Raw genomic sequence first — 19,306 nt, 5'->3', positions numbered from 1 at the left:
TTCAGTTAAACCAATATATATATTTTAAAGGTACCTTGACTTCAAAATTTAGATATAAGGATATGTTGCTTTGCAAAGGAGGCTCTGCTTTTGATTCCACAGAAAGCCAGAGGCTATGGATTCGTTCCAGATTAAGACACAACAGGTTTGACCAGCCAAGACAAACCAATGACACCATGGCCCAGATGATCCAACATCCAGAAAGGTTTCAAGGCACCTGACTCAGACAATACAGCCTCATGGACTACCCCATAATCCTAAAATTTCCTTTATGTCCCCATAAGAATACAGTACCCTCATCCAGCAGGAATTAGTTTGAGAAGCTATGCCCAAATTCCCAAATATAACAAGCTGGCTTTGGAGATGGAATTGGCTCACTCCTTCTCTAAACCCAAGCATATTGCTAAAAGAAAAGGTTGAGATATTCTTCTGTCCCATATCAGAAGAGCTCTCTGGTGTGGGACAGAGAAAAACCAATATTTTTATTTAAAACAAGTTGATTATAAATGCCATCTCTTTCAAAAAAAGAAAAGGGGATAGTGTAGATATGATAGGATGAAAGGGTAGATTAATGAACCTACCTTTAAAGAGCAACAACTTGTTTAGAAATGTTTTACATTGGTATAGATTTTAGTGTACTGATACAAATTTAAAGTTAATTTTGTTATACTGTGTGTATATTTCTACTCTCATTTAAGGCATTATGTTTATGTAACTCATTTAAATTGTAATGGCTAATTAAGAAACACAGATTAATAGTCATCCATGATAATCAAACTTATAGTCATATTAGTTAAGTTTTATAGGTATATAGAGTTTGCTTTCTTTGTGGCAAAAGTTAGCCACTGGGCAAAAAAGTGCCCTTGTGTTGACTGTTTGATAGTATGCTGTATAAAGTGGACATGCAGGACCCATAAGAAGGTGACCACTGAACTTTGCAAGACGAGATGGTCCTTCAGGTTCCTGCTTTGCAGAAGAGACTGTCAGATGTTCTACAGGCACAGAAAGAAGTGACTGGGAGACTCTGGGCCTGTAGGCTAAAGACGAATGCCCCAGCATTGCAGAGGAACTTTGGATGATGGTCCAGGCAGGCAGCTGTCTCTGTCATTCTAAATTTTAGAAGTTGCTTACAATGCTCTTCCTGTTTACTTAGGTATTATCACATCCTTCTGGGGTCTTTGGTATAGTTGAAGACTAGATATAATTTCCTTAGTTATGATAAAAGATAAGTTAGATATAAAACCTTAGACTCACAAATATAGCATAGATAGGATATCTTCTTTAATTTTGCCAAACACAAATAGACTAGATACTATAAATAGACTAGATATTATAACTGTAATTCCTGCTTGATAATTGTTTTGTTATATGTAACTTTACTATGTTAAAGTTAAAACTTTGCTTTTTGAAAAAAAGAAAAGGGGAAGTGCTGGAGATAACTTTCTATATGCCGTCAATGTGTTGCTGATTGACTGATAAATAAAACTCTGTTGGCCAATAGCCAAGCAGGAAGTATAGTATAGGTGGGATAAGCAGACAGAAGAATGCTGAGAAGTGGAAGGCTGAGTCAAGAGATGCCAGCCTGCTGTCCAGGAAGCAGCATATAACAGGCACACAGGTAAAGCCACGGAACACGTGACAACATATAGAATAACAGAAATGGGCTGAGTTTAAGTGTAAGAGCTAGTCAGTGGTAGGCCTGAGCTAATGGCTGAGCAGTTTTAAATAATTTTAGCCTGTGTGTGTTTATTTGGGTCTGAGTGGCTGGAGGACCAGTGGGTGAGAGAGATTTGTCTTGACCACAGGCCAGGCAGGACAAGAGAAAACTCCAGCTACAGGCTGGTATACTTTTAAGAAGAGGAAAATAATCTGTGTAAGTACTTGACTAGTATACAGAAGGCCAGGTGTGGGCTTCATCTCTAGAACCTCCCCACCCCATATAAAACAACCCCCAAAAGTGGAGGCTCAGACACACATGGAGTGGATGTCACACACTGACAGAGACAGGAGCCACTCATGTAGGCTAAGGTCAATATTGGAAACCATCAGGAGCTAGAAAAGGCAGAAGGACCCAGACTGCAGAGACACTTGTCCCTGCTGCCATTCCAATGCCAGCCCTCTGGCTCTGAAGTTCCTAAGCCATCCTGCTTATGATACTCTCATGGTAAAAGCAAAGTTTTGGCAGGGTACAAAGTGTCTTTTTGCATTATCAAGGAAACTAACAACTAGTAATGATTAGTGAGGGGCAGCCTAGTCATTAGTACAGCAATAACTGCCTTGTGTAAATGAGCGCCCCTAAGGAAAGCAGGATGTACAGACGCACTGGTGCAGAAGTGAGCACATTGCGTTGGGAGCCTGACTCAGGACATTTTAAAGGATTATCTGAGAACAAGATGGACTAGGATCATCTGCTGGCTCCCAGATCCTGAGAAGGAGTAGAAAACCACCCAGAGATGCCCAATCGGGCACCTTGCTGGGTCACTTCCCTTTACCCTCCAATGGGCACAAATATTGTCAGTCCCCCCACCCCCCAACCTAGACAATTAAGCCAGGCCAGGATTCAGCCCTGGGTGGAGGCATGGGGTCAGGCAGCAGGGACAGCCCTCCCATCACAATTACATTTCGCACATTCCCTTTCTCCATAACATCAGAACTACATTCCCAACTTTGATTTTCTCTACATCATGAGAACTACATTTCCCATACTTCCTTTCTCTATGTCATCAGAACTGCATTTTCCACAGTGTTTTTCTCTGTGACATAAGAACTACATTTCCCACAGTGAAGGAAGAATCTACTGCTTATTTTAACAGAAAGTCTGCTAGAGGCCAAACTGAGGGGTGATATAGCCAAGCAAGAGGGAGCTTGGAGAGGAAAAACTGGCTTAATGATTCTTTCAATGTGATTTTCCGGTGAACTGATCCGTGTCCTAGCTCACCACTGTCATTTGGAGGATGCATGCTGTGATGTCTACTTTGCTGCTTGGCACCCATGCTCTCCATGCTGGAAAACAGCACACAGACTCTGGGCTGCACTGGTGACTTTGCACTCCCCTCCAGCCCTGGTTGGGGCCTGCTGCACTTTCCTAGGCTTGGGGACAGCCCATGAATTCCACATCCTTGCATGGTGGAGGTTCATGGATGGGAACACACACATATGCTGCCCAGAGGGAAAAGGTGACACTCAGTCCCAGGACTATATTGAAGCCACAGCAAAGGAGCTTTCTTTCCACAGACTCCTATCACTAGAGTCCAAGGCTGCTAAGGGCACCAGAGGAGGCCCTACCCAAGTAGAGCTAACCTTGGGTAGCAGCACTGTCAGAGAGCAACACATGGGCTCTCAGATGTGACTGTACTGAGAACTCAAAATGCTCATGGCCTCATGGCTACTTCTCAGTTTTCAAACCAATCAAATACCTGCTAAGCAAGAAAACTGGTGGTGAAGTAAGTCATCATCACAAGAAAAACCAAACCAAACCAAACCAAAAAACTCCTCTAATATAGGGAGAAGAAGTCCACTGGAAGTTTCTTGGAATAAGATACATCACTGAAATATTCTGTAGGCAGTATTATCAAATATCCCTCAGGAAGCCTGGCTCATGTGAACATGCCTGATGTATAATATAGAGCTTTCTTTTACTTTCATTGGATGTGAAAAGGACCATTTCAAGGATCAATGCCAGTCTAGTGTTTGCTGGTGGTTTGGTTGTTTGTTTGTTTGTTTTGAATGTATGCACTAAACTATTAAAGCTAAAATGGCAAGTCACTGTTATAGATGCTACACTGAGTTCCCTATAGATGTCACAGCAGAGGGAAGGAAAACTGACCCAGAAAATAATCAAGAGTAGTATATAAGCATAGCAGGGTGTCTTAACATGTTTCTCCTATATCAGGTCACTTGGGTCCTGAGCCTGGAACTAATGCTCCTCTTAGCCACTATATTTCCCTTTAGTACCCACCAGCAGCATGGAAAGTCTTAGTGCTTTCCCTATCTCTATTCCTTATCTCTATTCCAGATGGTTACAACTGCCTTGCTCCACCCACGTTCCTGCCAGACAAACATTCTTTATACCCAACTTCAGTTACCTCTATCCAGGTTTTAATTCCAAAACCCTCTGTGCCCCCCACATCTAGAAATTAAAATGCTAATTCTACCCTCACACCTAGTTTCCCCCATCCTCACTTCTTGTCTTGAATTTTCTGTTATTTTTGACAGTCTCACTATTAAGCCCTGACTGGCCTAGAACTCGATATGTAGACTAGACTGGCCTCACACAGAGCTCCTCCTGCTTGGCACCCAGAGTACTAGGATTAAAGGCATGTGCCACTATGCCTTACTATGTCATCCATTTTAGAGAGCATCCAAAGTTACTGAACAGTTAAAGGTATACCTCTGGCTCTGACTTTTCCAATTCTTTGACCATCTTCAAGGGCCTGGCCTATGCCGGGTGTTGTAGCACACACATTTAATCCCAGTGCTTGGAAGGAGGATCTCTGTGAGTTTGAGGTCAGCGAGGTCTATGTAGGAGTTACCGAGCTACAAATGAGACAGTCTCAGAAAAAACAAAAAGAGCAGGCCTTTCTACTTTGACACCAGTTGTATTCAGCGGGGTCTGAATCTCTGGTCTTAACTAGCACCTTTTGGGATGCACCAAGACTTACAAACAGGATGTTAAAGGCAGATACAAGTGTGTCCCCAATAAAAGCAAAACAAATAACTGGTACGGAAGACCCTGGCAAGGAGGGCCGTGGGGCAGTGTGGCCGGAAACACCAGGCCCTCAAGATGGACAGCGGCAAAACCACTCATTTTCAGACTGTGCACTGGAAGACCTTCCACCCTTTACTCCTCCCCCTTCCCCAGTCTTCAGAAGTCTCGGCATGTCTGTGGCTCCACAAGACCCACCACGGAGTCTTCTGGATCTGTGCAATGCTGGGTTACAAGCTGGTCACCAGCCGTGGGTGCTGTCCCAGCTGTCCCTAAGGCAGCCATAGCCAGCAGTGTCAGGTGACATTTACCCTAGCATTGCTCATAAACTGTAACTAAGCCCAAACGCTTATATTTTTGGTTGTGAGCCTACCCTTTAAAGCTATCTTTCCAACCCTAAGCCCAAACTCAATGTAGCAACTTTCATTTTGTTACAACGAAATGAAAACGTTTCCAGCTTTCTTTTCAAGAAACGTAAATGTTACAACACTAAGTACTGATTTGCGACCAACTAATCTTAAAGATTAAAAGTATTTTTAGAGAATTTTAAAGCTTAAAAAAAACCTCAAACCAAACCCAATTAACAAACAACGCCCCCCCCCCCCCAACACGGATCAAAGTGTAGCCTACCCAGGGCCAGAGTTATAGTCTTTAGTCTTGTGGTAATTGGTCCTGTTCAGCAACGCACCCAGAAGAGGCTGGACCCGGATTGCCGATACTAAGGCCGAGATGCGCTGCCCGGAGAGGCCTGGAGCGGGCAGCGGCCACGTCCCTCCACGGCCAGGTGTCTTCCACCTCGGTGCCTGCTGAGGACCGAGGCCGCGCGGGGTCACAGAGCGCCGCGGAGACGAGCCCGCGGGATGCTGCGATGCCAGCCTCGCCTCGGTCCGGCCGCCCCCACCCCGGGCCACTGAGGCGAGGGCAGCGGAGGAGCAGCCCGGGCCGCCTCTGCCCAGCGCCCGGGCTGCAGCCACGCTCCCATGGCAACCAGGCTGACCCGCGTTGTACGCCTGCGCGTCCGCCCGCAGGCGCCTGCGCGCGCAGCCACGTCTCGCGGATTCCGGCTGGGGAAAGGTCCTGTAGCTGGACGTTTCGGGTCGCGCCTGCCTACGTAGAGAAAAGCGTTCCGGGCCGCGCCTACACACCACAGTTCCGGGAGAGGTGAGGAAAGGTGGGGTCAGCCATTGTCGTCCGGTTCGCGCAGAGTCCGCTGCCGGAGGCCCGCAATGTGCGCTGTGCTCCGCCAACCCAAGAGCGTCAAGTTGCGAGCCCTACATAGCGCGTGCAAGTTCGGCGTGGCGGCTCGGAGCTGCCAGGAGCTGCTGCACAAGGGCTGCATCCGCTTCCAGGTGGGCTGGGGTTTCGGGCAGGCACTGCGGGGCGGCTGCTGCTCGCACGGTTTCCTCCCCTTAGATGGGCTTGGACAGGCGCTGGGCTCCTGTAGCCTGGTGGTATCCTGAGCTGGCTGTCTGGAAGCCTGGACTGTATGGGACAAGCTGCTTGCTCTTCCTGTCCTCCAGCTCCCGGTGTCGGGCTCCCGGCTGTGCTTGTACGAAGATGGCAGGGAGGTGACCGAGGACTACTTCCCGGGGCTCCCCAACGACACTGAACTCCTGCTGCTTACTGCTGGCCAGACCTGGCAAGGCTGTGAGTAGGAACACTTTGGAGATGGGCAGGACCCACACGGTTTAAGCCCGGGTCCAGGGGCCCGGGCTGGTAGATCAGGTCAGGGGCGCTGAATGCCAAGAGCCTTTGATGAGGAACTCTGTTTTCTCTGTGTGTGTGTTGTGTTTCTCCGGTGGCTAATGGGATTGGATATCATCTTTCTGTGTTCCCATTTGCCACCTGCAGGCACTCCTTGGTGAGGGAGTCTTCATGTCTTTCTTGTTTTTTAATCGAATTTTTTAAGCTGTTGAAGTATTTACTCCACGATTAGAAAATCCTGGTTATGACTTCGATAATGTCAGATAATGTGGTTTTCAAATATCTCCTGTTGTGTACCTTTTCACTCTCTATATTGGAACTGAGCTCCAACCAGCTGAGCTAACTGACCATGCTCTTTTCATGCTCTGTAGTAGAACAAAAGGTCCAGACTTGGGAGGGGAAGGGAGGACAAGGTTACATGTAGCTGAGGCTGGCCTTAACTTCACTCTGTTGCTAAGGCTGGCCTAAAGCTTCTAATCTCCTGCTTCCACCTACCAACTACTGGCATTCCAGACATGTGCCGCACACCCAGCTTCAAAGTTTCTGACTTTGATGACATCCAGACTGTCATTTTCTTCTCTGTGTATTTTCACCATCTAGAAATCTCTTGGCAAGCCTGGCTTCCCGAGGTTCTCTCCTGCATTTTCTGCATCTCTTGGTGTGTTCACAAGACCTTTACTTCTTCAGCTTGTTAACACAGTGGATCTCACTGAGGTTTTTGAGTTTGAACCAAACTTGCAGCTTCACTTGGCCGAGGCCTGTGCTTTTTAATTGGTACTTGATTCTGTTTGCTCCTGTTTGGATAAGATCCTCAGGAGAATGTACTCGGCGTTCAGCACTTGCTGGGAAAGCTCACTGTAGCCACTTGTGGACAGCGTCTCTGGCAAAGTAGGGAGAGGGATTAGAAGGCCTGGAAGTGGAGCCCTAAGGGATTGAGCAAAGGAGGTGACTTAGTGTGGAGGAGAGAGGGCCAGAAGAAGAGATCACCACAACCCCATCACCTGACAGGAGGTGGCCAGAGGAATGGAACTGGTAGTGCCACACCTGTGGAGGTGTCAGGTGTCAAGTACCAGGGCAAGAGTTGTGACACCAGAGTCTTGCCTTCAGGCAGTCTCTGGGCTGAGTGGACAGGATCCTCTTCTTGGGGCCAGAATAGTGTGCATGTGTTTCTGTTTGTCTCCTGGTGTGGCAGATGTGAATGACATCACTCGCTTCCTCAGTGTGTTTAATGAGCCACATGCTGGGGTCATCCGGGCTGCACGGCAGCTGCTGTCAGATGAACAGGCCCCACTGAGGCAGAAGCTGCTGGCCGACCTTCTGCATCATGTCAGCCAGAACATCACTGCTGAGACCCGAGAGCAGGACCCATCCTGGTTTGAAGGTATGTGGACTGGGGTGACCATGGTGGCCAGGGGGTCTGGGGCAGGCGGAGGAGGGCCTCTTTGGAGCAGAGGCTTAGGAGGATCTCAGTCTATTTCAGATCCTGATGCTTCCCAGCCAAGGGTGACAGGCCTCTGGAGTGATAACAAAAGGTGTCCATGGGAAGGCATCTGGCCGAGACTCCTGGTTGGAGGCAGTGTCCAGGGTAGCCTAGAAATAGTCTTTTCTTTTTTCTTTTTCTTTTTTTTTTTTTAAATCATTCTTCCAAAAGCCATGGGAAAATACATGGAATGTGGAGTTTACCACCTTAGCATGTGAAAGAGAGAGAGAGAGACAGAGAGAGAGAGAGAGAGAGAGAGAGAGAGAGAGAGAGAGAGAGAGAGAAACAGAGACAGAGACAGAGACAGAGGGAGAGAGTGAGTCAGAGGATAACCCTGGGTGTCATCCTTAGGAATGGTTGGAGCCTATCAGTTAGGCCAGGCTGATTGGCCAGCAAACTTCAGGAATTTCCCCTATATATTTCATATCATCCCTCGGTCATTTGTTACCTGATGCAATGCAGACTCTGGGAGGGTGGTAGTTGGCTGTTCTCTTTAAGGAATAATGACAAGAAAACACAGTCTACAGGGTCCTGGGAGATGGCTCAGTAGGTAATGCTTGCTGCTTAAGCCTGAGGACCCGAGTTTAGATCCCAGCACCCAGGTAAGATCCAGGTATACATGCCTAACCTCAGTGTTGGGGGCAGAGTCAGGCAGATCCTTGGGGTTCACTGGTCAGCCAGTATAGCCCCAACAGTGAGCTCCAGGTTTAGTGAGAAACATTGTCTCAATAAATAAGGGTGGAGAGTGACAGAGGAAGGCACTCAGTGGTGACCTCTACCTCTTCACATGTGCATGGGTGAGTGCACCTGCACAGATGTGCGCACATATGCGTACATTCTTACATACCACATACACACACAAACTCAACATTTTTTAAAACAGAAAACAATCCACATACTTAGTTCGGATGTAAGTTTTTTTTTTTTTTTTAGCTTATTTATTTGTTTGTTTGTTTTTGGTTTTAGTTTTTCGAGGCAGAGTTTCCCTGTGTAGCCCTGACTGTCCTGGTACTCACTTTGTAGACCAGGCTGGCCTCAGACTCAGAGATCTACCTACCTCTGCATCTCACGTGCTTGGATTAAAGTTGTGCACCTACCTAGATAGAAGATTTTTCAATGGTTAAGGTCTGTGGTTGGGTGAATCTATTGTACGGAAGGCAGTTGGTGGCACTCATGCATCCAAACACCTTCACCTGTCATCGGCACTAGTGTTTGATGTCAGAGCCCATTTCATCTTTCACAGCCAGTGCCCTGTGGCTCTGCAGCCCAACCCTCTCATTCCACTGTCCAGCTCTATGAATAGAACACCTCCACATGTCCTCCTCCATGTGGCACCTGTGTGAGTGGAGTCACATCTCCCCCTGCCCCTTTCTTGTCTGCTTGGCTCCTGAGCTGTGCAGGACACAAACCAAGAGGTCATAGTCTGCTTATGGATTCCAGAATCATCTTTCTTGCAGGTTTGGAGTCTCGATTCAGGAATAAGTCTGGCTACTTGAGATATAGCTGTGAGAGCCGGATCCGGGGCTACCTGAGAGAGGTAAGGCCATGTTCAGATCATGCTGAGTGAGTGCTTAGCACAGGATGAATCATTTGGTAGGGTTTCTACCCCTCTGCTGATGCATGTCTGTAAGGTTGCTTCTAAGTCAGCAGAGAAGCAAAAGCTTCCTGTCTCTATGCATCTGTTCTCTTCTGCATTTAGCCTCTGACTGTGTTGTCTAGCAGGTATGAAAACCTTTCTGGGCCATGTGCTTTGGTTAGGTTCAGAGGCCTCAAATCTCTACTCTAATTCTCTTCTGTTTGGCAGGGATCCTGTTCAGAGCAGCACCAGCTCGTGTCTTATACATCTGGCAGGTCTGTTCTAATGTAAACTTCTTTCCATTATGGATAAGTTTTCTGCATCTGCTCCATTGCTCTGATGACACTTTCTTAATTGGACGGTAGTTTCCTCCCAACACTTGTGTTTATTTTTTTCTCTGGGTATATCACAGTCCTCTGACCTGGTAAAAGTGGAACAGAGGACTGAAGATGCCTTTTGCTTGGGGTGCTTTGTAGATATGCTCTGAATGACTGTGGGGTCTCAGCTCTGGCTCTTGAGTAGATTAAGGCCTTCACTGTGAAGAGTGACCAGTGGCTCCAGTGCAGTTATACCTAGCCTTACCTCCAGAAGGAGGCTGTCTTGGATGGCCTGTCCTCCTCTGCCTGCCTTCTTTTCAGTGAAGACATGAATGTCAGTGAGATGCGGAGTGGAAGGAGACCCTCTCAGGTGAGTGGGACCTGCCCATACTGAGGGCATGAGGTGCCTGTCACTCCACCAGGAGAGCCTTTTGTGTCTTTCTGCACTGGGCTCCACATGATGCCTTCATTTAGATAGGATGAGCATTGGGTGGGTGGTTTGGGGACAGCAGCTTGGCTTGTAGGGACCTTTTTCTCCCTGCTCTCCTTAGGGGTGTATTTATCAACAGAAACTTGGGTAATTGCCCAGCAGTTGGCGAGTGGCACAGGCTTGAGGCTTCCTGTTTGTGTTACAGCATGTCACACCTGAGCTGCTTGGTTGAGAGCAGATCCTAAGGCTGTTTTCTTCCTTCATGCACATCCTTCTCTGAAATCTTATTCTGTTGTGTAGCTTGAACTAAGTGTTAGTGTCCTATGGGGAAAACCTGACCTGTGCATGTATTCCCGGAGCCCCCTGCTGGTTGAAGCTACCCCCATTTTCCATGGGTATGAAGGACCTGTCTGACCAGCTGGCCTGAAACCCTGACTGCCTGGGCTGTTCTCTCATCACTGTGGACACTGTCTGCCTGCACTGGGCCTGCTGGGCTCTCAGGCATGCTCCATGATTTCCTTCTTAAGCTGCAGTGGCACTGTCTGTACTCACCTGCCTGTTAGTCACCTTCCATACTGGAGTGAGGTCTGTAGGAGCATCGTGGCAGGCAGTGGGAACAGTGGTACTCCATGCCTGACTGCTCTGCCCAGGTTCCTTCTAGGTGGCAGTAGCCAACCCCAGGCAGACAGGAGGCCTGAGAGAATACATAGAACTTGAGTTTGCTGGACTGTGACCAAAACTAGGCAGGTGCCAGCCGAGGCCTGAGTGGCCAGGCAGCTGGAACAGCAGGTGTGGATCCCCCTTCACCCTGGGCTTTCTTTGTTTTTAAACCTTTTACCTTTTTCTTCTCCCTCTCAAAGTGGGGTCAACTTGGCCTTCATTGTCTGCTCATTTGCATGTAAGGTTCCTCATTGATTAGCAGGTAGAAAATGATGCTTTAAAGTGGCAATGTGCTGTCCCTGTATTCTCCGTGCCCAGCTTAACCCACTCAGTGTGTCACAGCTGCTAATGTTTTGGTGTCCTGTATTCTATACTTCTTGTGGCCTTGGTGACTGTTCCTACATGACCTAACATTGTAGGTGCCCTGACTGGTCCTGGTACCTACCCTTTGGCAGCATGGACTGGAGCCCTTCTGTTACTGCTGTTCACCTGAGCAGAGGGAACACTGCTCTTGTTGACTATGTGATCTTAATCCCTGCCCTGCCAGGATCTTGCTATGTAGAGCAGGCTGGCCTTTGGATCCTCCTGCCTCAGACTCCCAAGTGCTACTCTGCCTGGCCTGTTCTTGTTTTGTTCTTCCAGCCTGATGGAGGCATTGTTGATTTCATTTCATGGGCCCAGAATGGTTTCCTAGGCTGTGATAGTTGAGCAGTGGTCAGACACTGACTGTAGGACTGGGCTTAGGCTCAGTCCTGATGACCAATGCATGGCACAGGTTGGTAACTGGATGTAGGCTTTTGAACATGGTCAGGGCATGGGCTCAGTCAGGTTCAGTGATGCCTCTGTCTCACTCTTACAGGTAAGTGCATACGCCTGTGTGGTGGATGCAGCGGCTCGAGAAGACTATGAGCGGGTCCTTAGCTCCATGTGCCAGAAGCTCAAGTCTGTGAAGTACAATGGCAGCTACTTTGACAGATGTGCAAAGGCCAGCAGCCGCCTCTGTACTTCAGAAGGCTGGTTTTCCTGCCAGGTGAGCTTTGTGCCCTTTGTTCCGGGGTTACTAAGAGTACTGCTGAGCATAGCCTTCCTGGGGTGAGAGGCAGGGAGGGCATTCGGCAGCTGGCCAAAGGGTAGATGCTGGTGGCCTTCATATTCAGAGTGCAGAGGAGATAGGGATGGTGGTATGCAGTTGTTGGGGCATTAGTATGTGGTACAGTAGGAGCAAAGGAGCATGCTGGGGATAACAGGTCTGATCCTGTGTGGATGTGTAGAGGCACCTAGCAAAGGATGATTCTCTAGTAACAAGGACAGAAATGCCTTCATCTTTGGAAACTCAGAATATAAGATCAGGGGTAATGGAATGTTGGGGGCAGGTAGAATTCCAAAGACAGAATTTTTAAAAATTAGGTTTATGTGTATGGGTGTTTTGCCTGTGTATATGTCTGTGCACATATGTGCCTGGTACCCCGTGGAGGCCAGAAGAGAGTGTCAAATCACCTGGAACTGAAGTTACAGATGGTTGTGAGCCACATGTGGTGCTGGGAATCAAACCTTGGTCCTCTAGAAGAATAGCCAGTACTCTTAATCCTCTGAACTATCTCTCCAGCCCACAAAGAGAGAATTTGCAATCTCTGATGAACAGCAAACACTTTTGTTTTTTTTAAATGAGGTCTTAATATATAGTTGAGGCTAGACTTAAGATCACTATATAGCCCGGGCTGACTTAATATTTATTTTATTTTTGTGTCTATGTGTGTAATGTGTGTGTGTGAGTGTGCACATGTCATGGCATGGGTGTGGTCAGAGAACAAACCACAGCCGACTTTTACATGGACTCCAGGATCCAAACATGGTCCTCAGGATTTTCCTGCTGAGCCATCTCCTTGGCCTTAAACTCGAAATCCTCTTGCCTTTGCCTAAGTGCTGGGGATACAGGTGTTGTCACTGTGCCTGGTTCAAACTTCTGTTCATGGATTAAATGCCTCGTGGGGCCTACTCCTCAGCAAGCTTGTTGGCTTGGAGGAGAGCAAAAACATCCCTCACTCCTGCTTTCCAACCCCTGCCTTGGTCACTGCAGGGCCCCTTTGACCTGGATAGCTGTCTTTCCAAGCACTCCATCAACCCCTATGGCAACAGAGAGAGCCGGATCCTCTTCAGCACCTGGAACCTGGATCATATGTGAGTGTCTGTCACCAAGACTCAAGTTCACTAGCCAGAACTAACCCAGTGTATCTGATTGGGTTCCTATGCCTGCTCAGGCAGCTCAGGTCTGGTACGTTACACCTGTGTGGTTCAGGGACAGACCCCACATGCTTATGGAAGGGGCTTCTGGCCCACATAAGGGCTATGGTATGGGAGGTCACACCTGGGCAAGCTGTAGCTGCTCCTCCTGAACCAGGGCAGGGCAGGAACATACTTCGGCAGCTGTGGTACTCTCCTGACTGTAACTACCCTTGACCTTGCTTTATGAAGGCAGAGTGCTCCAAGTACCCCAATTGGTACCTGACTCTTGGCATCAAAACTATTAAAAAAGTATAAATAGTGAGTTATATTTGAGCCCTTTACCCTCTGTACTCAGTGCCCTTCCCTGTTGTCGGGGAAACTACTGTCCTGAAATGTGCCTTGTTCATGCCTCTTACACACCTTTACCAGGAAGTGTGGACTTAGAGGTATGCGGCTCCCTGGCTCTACAGTGCTTTCTGTCTATACAACTCAGGTGACCAGCACAGACTCCTTCACTTGTTGGCAGAGTCTAGCTCTATATTTGTTCCCCTACTGGGCATTTAGGCCATTCTGAGAATTTGCCATTATCTAACTCCGGGATGAAACATTAGTCTCCCAGTTCCATGCCTGACAATCTATCTGTGCACTGGCTGCATCCATAGCTGTTGAGGAATGCAGCCTTGGGCCCTAGCCAGCATCATGAGGGTGTCTGGGGTCTGGTACAAACTCCAGATGAGAAAGACTGCCCTGGCTATGACCTCTAGTCTCCTTGGGGAAATTAATTACTGTGGTCTCTTTTTAGTGTTTCAGCCTTCTCTGGATGTTCCAGTTCACGCAATTGCAAGTGTCCTTGCCGCCACTCGGTGTCACTGTGCCTTTTTGCACTTCTCTGTCTGAGGAGAGCACCCTCTTTGCTGCTTCTGTTTCCTGTCCCCAGGAAGGCTGAGGCTTCTTTGTGGCTCTGCCAGTCTGGCTTTCATGTCGCTTCTTTCTGCTCGTTGTTTACTTTTGTCCTGGGCACTGATTCTCTCCTGCTTGTCTGTGTGAGACATTGTTGCTATATTTTTGGCACATTTCTGATGTCTTCTATCACAACTGGATGGGGTGGCTGTGGTAAGCCCTAGAAGACTAGGCCCCTTTCTCAGGGTCTGAGGCACCGCTGTCAGAATCCTGACTGCAGGTCTAAAGTGTGCAGAGCCCGCCATTCCTCCTGCGGATGCAGGGCATCTCTTTGCTCCCCATTGTCTGCAGCTGCTTTTGTCCTGAGTTTAACTGCAGCGAGTTTTGCTTTTATTTTTATTCCTACTTTGTGTTCCTTTAGTTTCTCCTTGTTCTCTGGTTTCTCTCTTTTTGTGTTTTAACATATGCTCGAGGCCACATGTCTCCAGCTGCACCTGTCTTTAGTGTTTTGAGATCAGTGTGACTTGACTGTTCTGATGTGTGTTTTTGGCAGGTCTTGGAGTTCCCAGGACTGTTCTGTCATTTCCTATCATTCTGCTCATCCTTGTGCTCTGGTACTTGAAAGTGGAGACTCTCTATGCCTACTCTGCTCTTTGTCTCCCGCTCCCCCTGGCTGGGTTTCTGTTCCCATCAAAGAGGGTGTCTCTTGTTAGCACACTAGCTGCCTTTTGTCTTGTCTGAGACTGTCCTGCTCAGGACCCTTGTCCCAGTGTCTGGATAAAGTGGCTGTTCAGTATTTGTTTGATATTTTGTTGCATGAATAAGTAGGTTTGAATTAATTTCATTTGCTGTTTGCTGTGCCTGTTCACTGGTCTCATTATGTGCCCTGTTCTGGGGCTGCTCTTTGGGTTGTTGTCCCACCTAGCCTTAAGCCTGCACAGATGCTGTTTTCAAGTCAGTGCCTACTCACACCTTCCACTTCTTGGCTCGATACCCCCTGCATCTCCTTGGTCCTGCTAGGGGTTGGCGAATGAGTGGTCCTGGTACCTCTTAAGGAGGATCTAAGGGTGAACTCCCTCTCGAAACTTCTACCGCTGAGTGAGTGGAAAGTGGCTCTCTCACATTGGTTCTGGAATCATAGGCATCTGGGTTCCTTTTGCTCTCTGGAGGGAGGCTGATCACATTGATTCCTGGCATCTGCTCATGGGAGCTGTTGTCGGTCAGCAGTGAAGACTAGTTTGTTACCCCTTAACTGAAAGTGATGCATGTCCAGAGACAGAACTTTCTTTTTGGTTCTGCTGTGACTTGTCCTGGAGAGTTCTGATTCTCCTCTGCGATCTCTTGGTTTCCCATGGGTATTCTGAGAACTTCTTGTCACCCACCCTCTTTATGCTGTTTTTGCTTACATGCTCTGGCTCAATACTGCTTTTTCGGGTAACTTCCTGCTGTGGACTCCATTGTCGTCCCCCGTCCTTGCCATTGAAACTGTTACCCAATGAGACCGCATCTGGAGATAGGTCCTTTGGGAGACAGTTATGATGTCATAGGGAGGAGAGTAACCCAACAAGAACAGACATTCTTATAAGTGGGAGAGCTTGTTCATGCCCTCACTGCTATGTGAGGACAAGCCAGGAAGTTGGCCCTGATCAGACCAGACCACTGTGCAATGGCTTAGACTTCCAGGCTTCGGGCTTGTGAAATGATAAATGTGGGGGAGGTGGTTTGCCTTCCACTCTGCTGTTCTTGTGACTGTGCTTGGATCTGAGTTTCTTTTGTGACCATTTTTCTATTGTTGGCTTGTCAAAGTGTCTCTGTATAGTACATTTGTTTCCTGTAGATGTCCCTGTTTCAGTGGCTCTGAAGTAACATGACATAGTTTTTGCTTGCCATTTCTATGTCACATTGGCCATACACACTTGGATCACATGCCTGTGGGAGGCCCAGGCTTGAGGGGGGGGGGTGTCTGTGGGCACCTGTATAAAATGGGTACACGAACAAACTGGAGTCATTAGGGGCTTAGAAGTGCTCACACATGGGGCTTGGCTTTGTTGAATGGCCATGTGAGCAACCCGGCCTTCTTGCATTCTTTTTAGTATGTTAAGCAGTGCCCACCATTCAAGTTTGCAAAGTAATAAGACAAGCAGCACTGCTAGTACTGGACTGTGCCACACTGACCATGTCCACCCATGGCCCATGTCAGCAATGGGCCAATGTCACCCAGTTTATGAAGCATGGTGCTGGGCTCTTCTGGTTGATTCATCCATAAGTCCCATCCATTTTACCGCCTCTGCCCTTCTGGACTAGTCCTAGTTTAGATTCCTTAAGAATCTTCAAGATCTTCACACCTGTAAGCAGGTGTCTTAGGGTTTCTATTGCTGTGATAAGACACTGACCAAAAGCAATGGAGGAGGAAAGGGTTTATTCCAAAGCTTATAGTTCATCATGAAGGGGAGTCAGGACAATAACTCAAGACAGAAACTAATGCAGAGCCCACAGAGGAGTGCTGGTTACTGGCTTGTTCAGCCTGCTTTCTTATATAATCCAGGACCACCAGCTTAGGGGTAGGTTTGGCCTACCCACAGCAATCAATCAAGAAAATGCTTCACAGACTTGCACACATAACAATCTGAGAAAGGCATTTTCTCAGTCGAGGCTCCCTCTTCTTAATGATCCTAGCTTGTGTCAAGTTGACAAAAATCTAAACAGTCCAGCAGAGGTATTTGCTATGGTAGACACTGTGCTATGAGCGTCTGTGGCTGATGGGAAAGTGCACAGCACCCTGTGGTGTGTGGCACTGACAGCAGATGGGCTGTCTTCCCCTGACTTTGCAGAATCGAGAAGAAGCGCACTGTGGTGCCCACGCTGGCTGAAGCAATCCAGGATGGGAGGGAGGTGAACTGGGAGTACTTCTACAGACTGCTTTTCACTGCTGAGAACCTGAAGCTGGTGCACATTGCTTGCCACAAGAAGACCACACACAAGCTGCAGTGTGACCACAGCAGGATCTACCGGCCCCAGACAGGATCCAAGAAGAGGCCTGCTCGGAAGCGCCGGTGACACATGCCAGCCCTCTGTGAAGTGACTGCAGTGGTGACGAGGCTGTTACGCTTACATTTTGTCACTTAGAAGGTTCTAGAAAAGCCTTTAAGAGTCTCTGACAGATCTGAGTATCTTTCCAGTTTGCTCCCCAGCCTCTGACAGCCCAGTGTGCAGAGAACAGTGTTGGGTGCTCACTGTGTCCCTGTGCCAGGGTCTTCATGCACATGGCCAGGGCTGAACTTGGCCACTGTGGAATGGGGGATGGTGTTAGTTTGTACCTCAGTTTTTATGGCCACCATTTCACTGCAATGGCAGCTCTGACTATGTTTCTCTGAAAGAAATGGTGCCTCTGGGGTAAATGTTTGCATTTCATAATGAACATGGAGAATGTTCTCTGCCGAACTGTTTAAAATGGCAGGTGAGAAGCCTTCCAGATGTCTCCTGGTGAAATTACCTGACTGTGGCATTATCTTGAGCCATGTTAAATTGTTTTTAATGGGTTAAATAATGTCTGTCTGTCATGAATCTCATGACCCAACACTGATATATTTATGTATGCACAATTGGAGCATGTTTAAGCTTTTATGTGTAGAGATGGGAAGCTGTTAAAGGCACAGATGGCTTACCTGTGCAGAGAATAACTCTGAATTCATGATACTCCTGCCTCATTCTTAGAGCTGGGATTACATTTGATATTAAATGTGTGTCAGTTTGTGCACAGAGACAGTCTGAGGAAATGCCACACTGTGATAGCAATAATCCTGAGGTATTCAGCAGGATGATATTTGATCACTAAGTACTAATTTCCTACACCATGTTTTTTATAGTACTTGATTTGTTTTTTGTTTTTGTTTTTCTTCTGAGATGGGATCTCACTATGTAGCTCTGGCTGGCCTGGAACTCACTATTAGATTAGCTTAGCCTTGAACTCACAGAGTTTTGCCTCTGCCTCCTGAGTGCTGGGATTAAAGATGTGTGCTACCATGCCCAGCCTGAGTTGTTTTTATTTTTTTTTTAAATGAGTATTTTATATGTTTTGTAATGTTTGGATTTTTATATTTGCCATATAATCAGAAAAACAATAAAGGGTTTCCAAAATAGACATGTCAAGAGTTTGCATGTATTGAGGAGGATGGGGCTACGGGTGTGTTATCAGCAGCTGGTGACTGAACCGTTGCAGAATCCATCTTCACAGGGATGCATGGCAGTGCCTCAGGCCAGTGGAGTGGAGCTTTTAGAGGACCGCGCTGCTTTACAGTCATGGATGCACACTGTTCACAATGTGTCTTCTTCCATTTTCTGAGGGCTGCCCTTTTCAAGCACCATGAACATGTAAAGTCATTCCCCACTGCCCAGGACTATTGCCAGAACTGGGCTCTCTGAAGTTTGACACTTGTTAAGTGCATGTGTGTGCCTAAGTGTATGCTAGTGTACCATGTGCATGCAGGTCCCAGGGGCCAATAGGATTGGATATCCCAGAACTGGAATTACATGGGGTTGTAAGCCATCATGTGTGTGCTGGAACCCAATCTGGGTCCTCTGCAAGAGCAGCAATTGCTCTTGGCAGCTGAGCCTTCTCTTCACCCCAAGTTGGACATCTGTGGCCTTCTGTTATGCATACCCTCACCAGTGTGCCTCCTGGAGGATTGCTCTGCACCTCCTGATCTAGGCTCCATTTCTGCAGTTGGTAGAATGTAGAAACCCACACTTGTTGCAGCTGGACATAAAAAATAAGCTTTGAGTGAAAGCCAGAAGGCTGTCCTTGATGGGACATGCTTTGCCGGCTTCTGGGCCCTCAGCTGGTCAGAATGATGGAGTGGTGGGTACCGATGAGAAGTGTCACAGACAGGAGTTATCACCCAAGCCCCCAGACTCGCAGGATAATGTAGGCAGCAAACCCCAGGATAAAAATAGTGAACCAAAAAGTACGTAGTGACACAGATTCATTGTGTTTTCGGCACTATGGCTGAGTCACACAGTCAGTGAGAGGCAGCAGAAGCCTGGGACCAAGCAAGGTTAGGGAGTCTCAACTATCCAAGCTGAAGGGAAGTGAGCAAAGGCTTAGAAGCCAGACTGCTATGAGGTACTGCCAACTGATGTAGGAGAAGGGGTGGGCATAAATACCTAACAAGGTAGAGCCACTGAAGCCACCTAGGGAAGTTTTTGGCTTAAACCTTTGAGTCCAAAGAAGGGCCTGTCTTCAGGCAGCTCCCGCAGGAGCCAGCACCCTGGGTGCCCCTGCTGGGTAAATTTTGTCTGTCCCAGGCCATGG

The 19,306-nt window shown here is 47.7% G+C and overlaps 2 protein-coding genes across 3 annotated transcripts in view; one reads left to right on the top strand and one right to left on the bottom strand.

The window, feature by feature from the left end:
- Positions 1–5,731, bottom strand: part of Cep104 (centrosomal protein 104) — a 40,595-nt gene extending 34,864 nt beyond the window's left edge. Inside the window, exon 1 of one of the 2 annotated variants that reach the window (XM_036179986.1) lies at positions 5,336–5,731. The gene's annotated coding sequence lies outside the window, so the exon portion shown is untranslated. The remainder of the gene's footprint in view (positions 1–5,335) is intronic. The other variant, XM_036179988.1, reaches the window with a different exon arrangement.
- Positions 5,732–5,757: 26 nt separating this feature from the next.
- Positions 5,758–17,902, top strand: Dffb (DNA fragmentation factor subunit beta). The gene is made up of 7 exons (XM_036179989.1): positions 5,758–6,054; positions 6,226–6,352; positions 7,602–7,790; positions 9,347–9,426; positions 11,732–11,902; positions 12,950–13,050; positions 16,827–17,902. The coding sequence occupies exons 1-7, from the start codon at positions 5,932–5,934 to the stop codon at positions 17,050–17,052; spliced, it is 1,017 nt and encodes a 338-aa protein (XP_036035882.1). The 5' UTR covers positions 5,758–5,931; the 3' UTR covers positions 17,053–17,902.
- The last annotated feature ends 1,404 nt before the right edge of the window (positions 17,903–19,306 follow it).

This window comes from Onychomys torridus, chromosome 2, assembly GCF_903995425.1.
Source record: "Onychomys torridus chromosome 2, mOncTor1.1, whole genome shotgun sequence".
NCBI classification, from domain to species: Eukaryota; Metazoa; Chordata; class Mammalia; order Rodentia; family Cricetidae; genus Onychomys; species Onychomys torridus.
This window is presented reverse-complemented; position numbering and strand designations above follow the sequence as displayed.